Source organism: Pteropus alecto, unplaced genomic scaffold, assembly GCF_000325575.1.
Source record: "Pteropus alecto unplaced genomic scaffold, ASM32557v1 scaffold131, whole genome shotgun sequence".
In the NCBI taxonomy this organism is placed as follows: domain Eukaryota; kingdom Metazoa; phylum Chordata; class Mammalia; order Chiroptera; family Pteropodidae; genus Pteropus; species Pteropus alecto.
The window spans coordinates 24,299,097-24,311,180 of NW_006434709.1; the positions used below are offsets into that span (position 1 = coordinate 24,299,097).

General features: G+C 36.8%; 1 protein-coding gene across 19 annotated transcripts in view; it reads left to right on the plus strand.

Annotated features, from left to right (window-relative positions):
* Nucleotides 1–12,084, plus strand: part of SLC8A1 (solute carrier family 8 member A1) — a 310,488-nt gene that overhangs the window by 229,894 nt on the left and 68,510 nt on the right. For 12 of the 19 annotated variants that reach the window (XM_025045193.1, XM_025045192.1, XM_025045191.1 and 9 more), the window contains exons 3-6: nt 3,822–3,925; nt 6,528–6,548; nt 6,982–6,999; nt 10,933–11,001. In XM_025045193.1, the coding sequence (XP_024900961.1) occupies nt 3,822–3,925; nt 6,528–6,548; nt 6,982–6,999; nt 10,933–11,001 (212 nt within the window). Of the gene's footprint in view, nt 1–3,171; nt 3,279–3,821; nt 3,926–6,527; nt 6,549–6,981; nt 7,000–10,932; nt 11,002–12,084 lie in introns of those variants that run through there. The other 7 variants (XM_025045204.1, XM_025045205.1, XM_025045199.1 and 4 more) reach the window with 7 other exon arrangements.

Here is a 12,084-nt window from a genome sequence, read left to right on the forward strand (position 1 = left end):
GAGAGACCTTTAAAGTCTCTTCAATCCTTGAAATTCTATTTCTACCACAGAACTGTGAGGAACAGAGGCATGCTTCTGCTGCTTATCTTCACCAAATCAATCTGATCTCACGTAACATCCCCTGTGATAAAGAAGTGGTGACAATCTCTGATGCATTCAGCTCTGGAAAATAAGCAAAAGAAATCCCAAGAAAATGTTCTTTTAAAAATTACAAGACTTAATTTTACCTTTGCTACCTTTGCTAGGGATATAAATAGTTCTGTTCTGAAGCAAAAGGTGAACATTACCAATCTATTCTTATTTTTACCTCCCTTGATCCAGAGAGCTATCAGAAGGATTGTCTTCATTCTGCCTCTTTAAATTGATTAAAATGTCCTTTAACAATCATTTCCTGTTAATAGCTTTACTGTGCAAGTGAGGCAAAATCGATACAAAATGTAATGGCTCCTCCTGTCAGGGGCACTATTGATTGTATTGCTAATGATTTTGAAATGATATGCCATTATGCAAATCCTATCTATTTTAGGTATCTTTGCTGGGTACCCACAGAGGTACTGTTTTCTTTTTCTTCATCTTTGATTTCCCGGTGTCACAGTTACCAAATACTGAAATATTTTCTAAGGAATATGATCCTAGTGAATAGTAATACTCTTATGATAAATTTTATGCTTATTTTTATTATACAAATAAATTATGTGGAGCCCTACATTTCTCACACTTATCAGCTACTCAGAGTATAGAAAATAAAGCTATTACAGCAACAGAGGATTAAATTTATCAAAGATAAGAAACAGCATATTGTTTGGTGGTTTCTATTTGTTTGTGAATAAGTAGTCATGTGACCCTTTCAGCATGAAACCAGTAGCCTTTTCTACACAAACACCCTATTATTGAGCAAGGCAACTCTTAACTGTGCTTTCTTTACTTTTACAATAGAATAAAATCTGCAATGAGATGCAGATGGATTGGGAATGTAAGATGGAGAAAGGTAACTCAAACGTTTTTAAGTAATATAAGTGAGAACATTGAAACATGACATCTAGTTTAATGTACCATACCATGAAGTACCTTGATAATGAATGTTGGGTCATTGGGTCCAGAAGACAGGAGCATGGCCCTTCTGGTATCCATCAACACTTTCTCACACATGGTCTTATGATGCTGATTGTTTTGGGAGAGATGTGCAACTATAGTTTATGATTATGAGGCAGTAAGATGGAAATTAATACCTAAAATGCATAAGTTTGATGACAAAGAAGATAAATGCTTAGCAAGTGTTTAGATAGTACATTTGGTCTCACTTGCAACATCAAATTCCGTTCTTAAATAAAAAGCATACCTATCATCATATCTTAACATCTTTTTTTGCTTTCTCTAATAGTTTGTATTTTTGGGATAATGAGGAGTGATCAGATATCCTGGTTTAGTTAAGGCAGGCTGATTTTTCAAAAGACACTAAGTGAACAGATGAATTCCAGAAAATTGTTCTAGAAGTTAGACAGGAACTCTTCACTTTATACATGTAGTTGGACTTTGTCACATGGTTATTAAATATCTAACTACTCAAAAAAAAAATGATTATTGCTTTAGGCATTTACAACTGCTCATCTAGCCTTAGTATTTCAGTCTTTGAGGACAGAACTGAGATGGAAAAGGCGCCGTCATGAGTTCCAACCCCTTACTAGTGAGAAATTGGGATGTGAGCATCATGCAGGGCTCTTCTGTAGCTGAGGAGCAGAGAGTAGGTCATGGGGGCTCCAAAGGACCAGAACCAGTCATTTGATCTCACTTCTACAGAGCTAACCCAAGAAAGCAGGACTAAAGCATTTATTATCAGGAGCTGGGAAATTCAGAGAATTAAAAGCAACTTCTATTCGTAGCCTCCTTCAGTCTAGGAAAGAAGATAGATACTCTTTGGAATGCATAGGTCTAAATGAAACGTGATGGTTTGGGTTAATAATTTTTTAAAAATTATAAACCAGTTTCCTTCTGGAAGACCAAAGCTAAATAATATCTATGCCGTTAAATTGCGTGTCTATATAAACTTGTTGTTTCAAAAACGTTAGTGAGAAGTGTTCTTGGCCAATGTTACTGAAAAAAAAAAACAATTTCAAGGACAAACAAGTGTAGGGTGGGCTCTAAGTTGTAATACATGACGCAATTAAGCCCTTATTAATTAGAAGATAACACTAGATTTATTTTCAGAGTCATCAAGGCTTATGGAAAGTTGATATTTGCATAATATTTGCATTTTTCCTACCTGCCTGTCAGTCACTCACAACCAGAAGTCCAAAAGGCAAGAAGTGCTAAAGGATGAGTTACAGGAAGAATTCTTAACGAAATGCCTTGGCGTATCGGTGGAGTTTAAAAGTAGGGTAAATGGCATATTTTGTCAAGGTTGAAACTCAGCTTTGTGAGGGATGAAAATAGCTATAACATCATGATTCCTCACCCCCCACTTTTCAAGACAGCTGTTGGGAGGCTTCAGCTTCCATCTTTAGAAAGACAAACAAGACATGAACAACTTCCCCTTGTGATCTAGGTGGGAAATCTGACTAACCCAAATAAGACTTTAATTCTAGGACGTTGGGTGGGGTAAGATAAAGGACTTTTATATTTTCTTTTGTGATGCTTTGATACATTTATTATTTTAATAAAATCTTACGATAAAAGTATTATGTTTGGAAATACAGTAAAGCACAAAGAAGACCGAATATAACCCATAAGCCTAACACTCAGAGATAACTTCCGTTAATATTTTGATGTGATTTATTAATTTGTTCTAAAGGAGTGAATTCCATGGCACAGCTCAGACAATCTTACAGTTAAGGCATTTAGTAAATAAATATATTTTTCTTTTCTTATTATTGTGGTCTGTGTCTTTCTGCTTTTTCTTCTCATAATGATGGTAAACCTGTTAGTACTGAGTGCTGTATTTTGCCTGAACTAACTCTTGGCCCTGGACAGGGTTGCTGTGTACGGGTCACCTCTCCAGTTGTTCAGACCTATCCCCTACTCATTCTTGAAGGAAAAACTCACCATACAGAGGGTTTCTCAATTGCTGTTTGTCTGGAAGTACGGCTCGTTTACCTTGCTTTCCTCTTCTTTGTGTTCCTTCTCTTCTCTTTCCTCTTCCCCTTGTTCGTCAATTTCTATTCTTCTCTGTTTCAGCAAAACAATATCAGTCAAGGTAATTGATGATGAGGAGTATGAGAAAAACAAGACCTTCTTCCTTGAGATTGGAGAGCCCCGCCTGGTGGAGATGAGTGAGAAGAAAGGTGGGGGAGCTGCTCCAGGGCTGAGCCCAACAGCTTCTGCTGGCCTGTGCCACCCCTGGATGCCTGCATTCTTCAGAACGTGACTTACAACACACATATCCCTCCACCTATGTAACAGGGCATAGATCTCACCCGGGACTGCCGTGGGCCCTGCCTGTAGCTCCATTAGCCAATTTCGGCCACTCTGTACATTGCAGTTCTGAGATATTAATTTTCAGTGCAGTCGATCAATTCTCTATTTCTAAGAAAGTTGATGCAGATGCTTGCTATGCCAAAATGAAGCCAACTTTCTGATTTCCTAAGTTGGGGGTACCTCCTGACTGCTAATTGGAGCAGGAAGGATTTGTGAACATGATAAATTAGCAAGGAAAACCTAATGGGGGCCAGCTGAGAGCACCCATGATGCCCTTTTACATACTCCGGGAGGTCCATGTGTGGCCAGGTCTCCCTCCATAACATCACAGTAACATTGAGCTTGGTGAACACCTAGCATGAGCGTGCGACTCCAACCATTTGTTTTGCCTTTGTCTTGTGTTCCCACAGGAAGATCATTACCATTAGAATATTTGACCGTGAGGAATATGAGAAAGAGTGCAGTTTCTCCCTTGTGCTTGAGGAACCAAAATGGATAAGAAGAGGAATGAAAGGTGTGAGAGTATACAAAGACATACCAGCGAGAAATTGTACTCTTCTCTCTCCGTGTCTCCCTACTCTCACACTTCCCTCTCTCTTCTTCCTCGGCTTCCAAGTACTACACTTCATTTCCTTTGAAGCTTTAGCCGTTTCATTTCCCTTCCCTAACTCACGAGTGCACCAAGTAATGCCCATCTTCTTCAGGAAATGCCGACTCACCTTGATTAATACCTGATCTAATAAATGCTTGAAAGAGGTTTCTGCAACTCAAAAGTGATCGTATAAGAGAACAATTTATACATTTAGTTTTTCACTACTCGGATTATTCTAAAATTTGGTTCCAACTATTAAATCTCCCCTGAAAAGTTAGTGATAAAGACCACTTAATACCTACTAATAGTGGTAGATGAGTCTAATGGCAACTAAGAGGAAATTTCTAAAGAATTCGATAATTAGGCTTCTTCAGAGAACCCAGTTTTCAAAAAAATATATATTTAATAAAAATGAAGATCCTTAAAGAGCAGTGGTATCAATCAATATTCTAGTGTTCATTTGGGCATAATATTTTTCATATCAAATATGACATTTAAAAGGAACTATATGTATGATACCATCATCAAATCAGTTTTCTTTAGTAAGAAGGACATGGTCCTTTAGTAAAAATTTAGCCCCTGGTTAAGGCCTTACTAGGCTTACACTCCAAAATGTTTTTCTTCATAAAGTTGACAGATTTCAACATGTATAGTAAAAAGAAAAAAATAAACAGTAGTATTCTTATAACTGGTTTTTTTTGTTGATTTCTACTTATATTTTTAAAAAATACTTGAACAAAGAAGACAACTTACTTGCTCTCTTTGATTTTATATTTGTTTTATGTGACCTATATTTGATAAGGAAGGGCAGGAATTTTATCTCAGCTTTAAAGATAATTTTTTATTCTGAATTATTACAAGGCCTTCCTATAATTATCTTCTATAATTAGCCATTTTAAAAGGAATCCTATATATTTAATTATACATGTAAAAAAGAGCATACTACATATTAATAGCTCTTATTAATTTCATACAATTAATGAGAACAGTATAGGAGATGATTAGGTGGACTACCTGGCAAGAAATTTACACTTTTACATATAAGGGGAAAAAAAATCAAATGTATAAGACTAATTGCTATACAGTCCCAACATTTAGGGGAATTTAACTAATCCCACATTGGCAAGAACTCAATGGCCTTGGAGTCCATCAAAAAATATATATATATATTTACGTCCCTGACTTAATCATGTTCAAAATGGTAAGAGAAGCCTTTTAAATGATGGAGAGAAAAGCCCTGGGAACCTATTTTAATGCAGCCTATTTAATATGATTCATAGGCAGTAAGCAGGAGGAAGAGATACTTTAGGAAATAGTGCTGATTTCTTACAAAGGTGAGATCAAAAGTGCCTCATTAACATACAGTCCTCCAAAGGACTGTCTTTTATCTTAAGGAAGAGCATCTTGGATACAGCTCTTTCGATTGTCGTTTTAATAAAATATGCCCTCATGTAAAAGCAAATTAAAATTCCTTGATAGCACTATCCAGTTTCACACCCGCCAAGTGGATTCTTGTCACTATGAATAAAATTACTGACTTGTTTTAGAAAGTTTCCTCTAGCGCCACTACCCTTAAAAAGAAAACTGAGCCTGGGAAAGTAATTGTAACAGTCCCATCTACAACTCCAGAATTAATTTATTTGATACATTCAGCAAGGTACCTTTTGGCAAAATGAAGTGCTACAGTATAGTCTGGATTTAAAGCACATAACCTGAAAGACAAATTACGTATGTCCCCTTCCCTGCCTCATCAGCTTCCATGGACTTATGTGTCCACAGGAGGCATTCCAGTTGTCCAATTATAATGTACAGAAATCATAGATAGGGACACACAAATAAGTGCTAATTCCTGGGATTCAAGTTTTGAGGATTTAAAATACACAAGCATTCCTTGATGGCCAAAATATGATGCAAATAAAACCTCCAGAGAGAGAACTTTACTTTGGGTCAAATCATCCTTCCATGCAGGGTGGCCAAAATGAAATTTTTAAAGATGTTTTATCTGTTTTCATTGAATGAAAAGTACAATACCTGAGATCCTGGATGATTTGAGTCTTCCATATGTTGAATCAGCTACCAGGCACTATTTAATGGAAAGACTCACTCAAATAAAGTTTAGGGTTAATTTCATAAAATATTCCTACTATATACTATATTTGGTAAACTAGATATATACACTGTGTATAAACATATATAGTAGAAATGTTTTATTAAGTGTAAAGAAATAATATATAGAGTGAAGTATATATATACACACACATATGTATGTGTGTGTATATATATATATACACATATATATATTTATATAAAGTCAATCATACACATTTGCAGAAATTAGCGTTGGGATGTTTGTTTGGAAATACTCCCAATGCCACATTTCCTTGGGGTGCACCTATTTTTTAGTAGTGGCTCCCTACTACTGTAATCAGATCTGCCTGGATTTCTTTCTGCTGATATTCCTCTTACTTTCATTATTCATTTGGTCTCTTATTCTGTGTTTGTCTTTGTCTTGTTTCTTTCACAGCCCTGTTATTGAATGAGCTTGGTAAGCATTTCATTTCTTGCATTTTTTTTTCCATTTTTTTAGGTTATTTTCCATTTCTGTCAAGTGATACAGTAGTTTTCTGACTTTCATTTCTATTGATTTACTAGCAACATTTTGTTTAGGATAATTGGCCTCATTTTTGTTAAGGCCAGATAGTTTATGTTCCATTTTTAGTTTAGTATAACCTTTTTAAAAATCAGTGATTTCTTATGTATGCACAGAATTAAATTTGTGCACTAAATCCCATAATCTTAAAAAGAGTGATCAGTGATTAAGTCATGAATAGATGTTTTTATATTTTTCTTAATTATAAATATAATTTGGGAAGTTTTTATACCTTGGATGGATTGTCAGGCAGTCTAATGTCATTGGTATTTGTTATTAAAGTGTGAGTTAAATAAATTGTAACATTTATTTATTTTTTCTTTTTCAGGTGGCTTCACAATAACAGGTATGAATTTTTAAAGTCTAATGACATCAAATTTTATTTCTTACTGTCTGTTCTCACCATATATTGTATACATTCTTTAAAATTATTTCTCATTTTTGTTTACTCTTAATGAAGGAAAATACCTGTATGGTAAGACAATTTTTTTAAAATGTTCCTCGTTTCCCCCTAAATATCTTTAAAAATTAAATGGAAACCACATTTTATGTAACCTGTATTAACATGATCTGTGCTCTTGCTGATTCTACACATTTAACATTTGACACATTAACAATGTGTGTGCTGTGTTTATTTATAAGTAGACTCGTATAGAGAACCTGTAATTGTTCACATTTTGACAATGATCAATTTACAAATGTTCACGTAGCACTGGTGATGTGCAGTGCACCCTGCTATATGTTCCAAAAAAGTACCAGAATAAATAAGACAAATGCTGGCCTCAAGGAAAAACAGGAGTTGACATCCAAGATTTCTTCATGGCCCAAACTCAGGATCCTAATAACAGCTAATGCCCTATGGGGAGAAGACAGAGCAGTCCCTTCCCATCATCCCACCAAATCAATATGAATGAACCACTCTTTGGGTATGTAAGTTTTACAATTAACTAGTAATGTTTCTACCACTTGAAGTGCATTACAAAATGCTCTGTAAAAACTTAAAATGCCCTGTAAAAACTCAAAATGCCAGTTAGAAAGTTTAAACCCTTTAATCAAAATGGTACCCAGTCTGTATTGATTGCATTGTTTAACATGATCTGAAGTTATTTTCTTGTGTGCAGAAGGAGAAGATACTCTCTCTTTTGATCCTAAATATTTTTCTCACCCTTTCATAATGGTCTATGCAGATTTAGAGAGGAAGATAAGTATCAAACGTCCAATATATTGTACAGGTATCAATATTCTAATTTTATTTTTTCTGAAATCAGATAGCTGAACAAAAAAAATTTTAAAAGGAAGTATTTCCAAAAAATTCTTATTTTGAAAATGCTATGGTGAGAGTTGGGGTTAACTTAAACCACTGCTAGTATAAACTTATGATCAAGTAGTTCCAACACAATTCTATCCAAAACAGAACTTTCTGAATATGACCAATTTTACATGGACTATTGGTCTCCACGGCCTCTCTCCAGACACAGCATTTAATACAAAATAATTCATAAATTCTCAGAGACATAGCAATTGAAAAGGATAAAAATATTTAACAGGACCAGTCCTGGTAGAGGATTTCTTAAATCTGATTCCTCTGAAACTTTTCCAGGTCAAGCCTCCCCAATTCTGCATTGCCGTAGATGCTGTTTTTGAATCCAACTGTAGGAATTTACAATCATTTTTTAAGATTTTTATCTTTTTTTTCTCATGGCATCATTTTAACTCACTGAAATCTTCTTGAAAATATTCTGATTCTGTCACCCAATTAGTTATCATTGTGAGATTTGTGTAAGGTAGAAATTTGGCAAGTCGGCCTTCGTGGCTTTCTTGAAGGAATTTTTTTTTTTTTTTTTTTTTGGTCAACCATTGTAGAAATAGTTTAGTATCTAGCAGCACCTACAGCCCTCTGCAGCCTGATAATGAGACCTTGACTAAAAATCTTTGGCTGTAGAATGCCTCGTTAAAATGCATTGCTGTGTTTGGATATCACCTTATGTTTTTTTATCGTTGACTATGTCAGGATTTTGCTTTTAGAGCCTTCCTTCTATATCACTTGAAGCATCTTATCTTTTAGTATCTACGTAATTGGATCCCTTTTTTTTTCCTCAGAAATTGTTCATATCAAGTTTTAGAATATCTGTCTAATAATGTCTAACATTTCCCAGCTGGGACACACCTTGCATCCAAGAGGACAGAATCACTTCTTCCAAAAGTTTCTTTCATTTTATGTACTTCATTAACTTCTTCCTTATGGCTAAAACTTTCATCTGAAATAGCAGTGTTTTCTATTGTTACCACCTCTTTGCAAGACCTGAAATTGATACAGTTAAAACAAGAGAAAGTTCCAGAATTCTCTGGTAATCTCGACATTGGTCTTTTCCTCCCACTTTACGTGGCCCTTCTTCTGAACTAGAGCAGAATGCCTGAGAGCCACTCTTATAGATACCGTAGGGGAAAGTTCTAAAACTTAGGTCTGCACAGTGAAAAGCAGCTATAAATCCCAAAGAGCTTTTCTTTAAAGTCAGTTTAAGGCTTTGAAGTCAAGGCTTTGAGATGCAAGAGTACTAGAAAGGAATTAATAATCTAGCCTTTGGAATCTGCCTGTGGCTTTTATGTGATCTTATACAGCTGAGTGTGAAAATCTGAATTTGAAGCAGAGTATGTGGAAATTGAAAAGGTTGTTTGGTCCGCAGCCCGGTACTTATATGTGAGAGATCTCATTAGTGGTGGACATCAAGTGCTGAAGATACCTTTGAAATTTGTAAGTCATTGCCTGTTGCTCCTAGAGCTTGCCTTGTTTAGACCTATGATGACATCATCATCCACCCTTGGACCCTCCAGGCACCTAACATGATAACCCCTTATACATTGTAGCTCATTAGAGTTTGTGAAGTATTTATTACTTATTGTATCATTTAATCCTCAACCTTATGGAATAAGATTTTATTTGTTCTCACTTATAGGAGAATGAAAGGACAAAGAGATTAATCAATCTACCCCATATCACCCATCCAGGACTCACAGCCTGGCTCTCTGGCTATAAATCCAAGGCCATGAGTTGGCTCTTCTAACCCTAGCATTTTTATTTTCTCCTTTTCAAGCCCTTCACTCCTACCTGCATCTTTACCCTTTTTCAATCCAAAGCTCAGCTGTGTCTCGTAAATGTCATCAGTATGAATTCCAGTCAAATGAAGAACAATGGGGACCCCAAAAGGGGGAAACTACAGCACATTCATTTGAATATTTTTAATAAAATTAAGTATTCTGGTTCAGTTTGGACAGGAGAGAGACATTTTGGATTCCCCAAGCAGGTAGCTGTAGAGTTCCCTAATTAATTGAAAGTATATATCAGTATACTTCTTTAAAAGCTGCTCTTCCAATCATATTATACTCATCAAGTAATAGACTAAATAAGACACTTGGCTTTTTTCAGAAAGCCAAACTATGGAAATTCTGACAGTTCAAAACACTTAATCACTTCAGTACATAGTTTAGAGGAACAAATCTCCTTCAAGTTCAGTGTCACTTTACAATTGAGAAAACTGAGTCTTGGAGAAGAGAGATGCCTTAGCCAAGTTTAGACAGCAAGTGTATGACGGAGTTGGCACCAAGTCCCCAATCTCATGATTCCCAGGTCGGTTATGGGTAGCTCTTGTTAGAAGCCAACAGCAGGTGGATCTCGCAGTCAGCTGAACCAGAAGTTTAATGAAAACCCTAGGCCTAGGTAATTTGAACAGTCGCTGTGACCATGATGTATCCTTGCAAAGCTTGCCAGTGAGTACAATATTCTCCCATTCAGATGCCCCAGGAAATAAAGAAGCATGTTCCCAAATGTTATGTTACTTGACCCCCAAACAAACTTGTGATGTGGGCAGAGCAGATACTTGTCCCCTTTTCGCATGTGGAAAAACTGGGGGGAATGGTCTGCTCTAGGCTTTCATTGGCACGAAAAGGAAAACCAAGTTCCTGTCATCACACAAGTGCTTTCTGTTTTTCCATGATGCCTCTGGAAGCAGTACTAGAAGGACATGGGTATTCCATTTCAGACACCTGCAGGATTCTAGCTACATCCCTGACCGTGGTGTGTGCGGCTTGCAGAACACTGGCCCCATTTTCCTGCTCACCTCAGCAACCTATATAAGAGTGACCTATGACCATTCAGTTCTCTAACTAACATTGCTTGTGATGTGTGCATCTCAGTGTGATGTTTAGCTTACTAATTCCACAAAGCTCTGCTAGCAAACCAATGCAATCCATTCTGCTGATTTCCTGCCTGTCCTTTTGCTAGGCCAACCTGTCTTCAGGAAAGTTCACGCTAGAGAACATCCGATTCCCTCTACTGTAATCACCATTGCAGGTACTCATTTCTTCATGGTCCTTGAGAATTAGTTTAATTAATTTGAAGTTAACTGCCTTTAAGTGTTCCTTATGTCTTTAGACATTAAAGTGACACAATTTAGCCCCTGTCTGCTCTAAAACGTTGCTAAATAATACAGTGACTTCTCTGTAGCTGGAGATATGGTGGATTGGCAACAAAATGCAACCCCATCAGCACAGGATAGGGGGCATGGTAGAGAGAGCAGACTGATCCCAATGGCCCCTCCCTCTCGACTCAAGTTTCAATGTATTCTAGATTTCTTGCAAATCTTGTTTCTCAAGCTTGGGTCATTGATTTCAAGTATAATGACATTTCTTTGAAAGCAAGCTGTATTTCTTCCCAGAGCCTGCCTTTCCTGCCTCCAGGTAACATGATGTTAGCCATATGTGCATAGATGATAGCACATCTGTGGGGTTTTTCCAGGAATGGGGGGAGGGGGGAGACATTGACAGAGTGACTAGAGGATTCCACAACTGTCCTAGATCGCCTGATAGTTTAGAGCCCAAGCATCATCTCCTTGCACTGCATCTCTGGATGAGGACAAGGATAGTCTACTCTGCCATCATCATCACCATCACCCATCCCCGGCCGTGGTGGTAGAAACACTTCTATCCACCCCAGCAGGACTTTCTTCATCCCCACTTCTCACACTCCCATTTAATAATTATGATGCCCAGCCCTGACTGCAGAGTTGTTCCAGAATATCCCTGACAAAAATAAAAGTGCCAGTCTCTTTAGGTTCTTATTAGAGAACCAGCCAAATGCTGAAAACTATTAAGAGATCTCTGCTTTCAGACTTGTCAGTATAGATCTCATTGAAGAATTAAAATAATCTTGAGCAAATTGTCCTACCACTAGCCTTACACCCCTTTCCAATCAACATCCTTTGTTAAGTTAAAAATTGCAAATACAATAAAGAATATAAACAGTAGCTCCTCAGGCACAGATCTCCTGTGGGTTGCATTATTTTCCAATAGGGATTCCCACTCTCAGCCCTTCACCACGCACTGCTTCAAAATGCAGCCTGAGCCAGAAAGCACAGACAAGTTTTTTTTTATAATT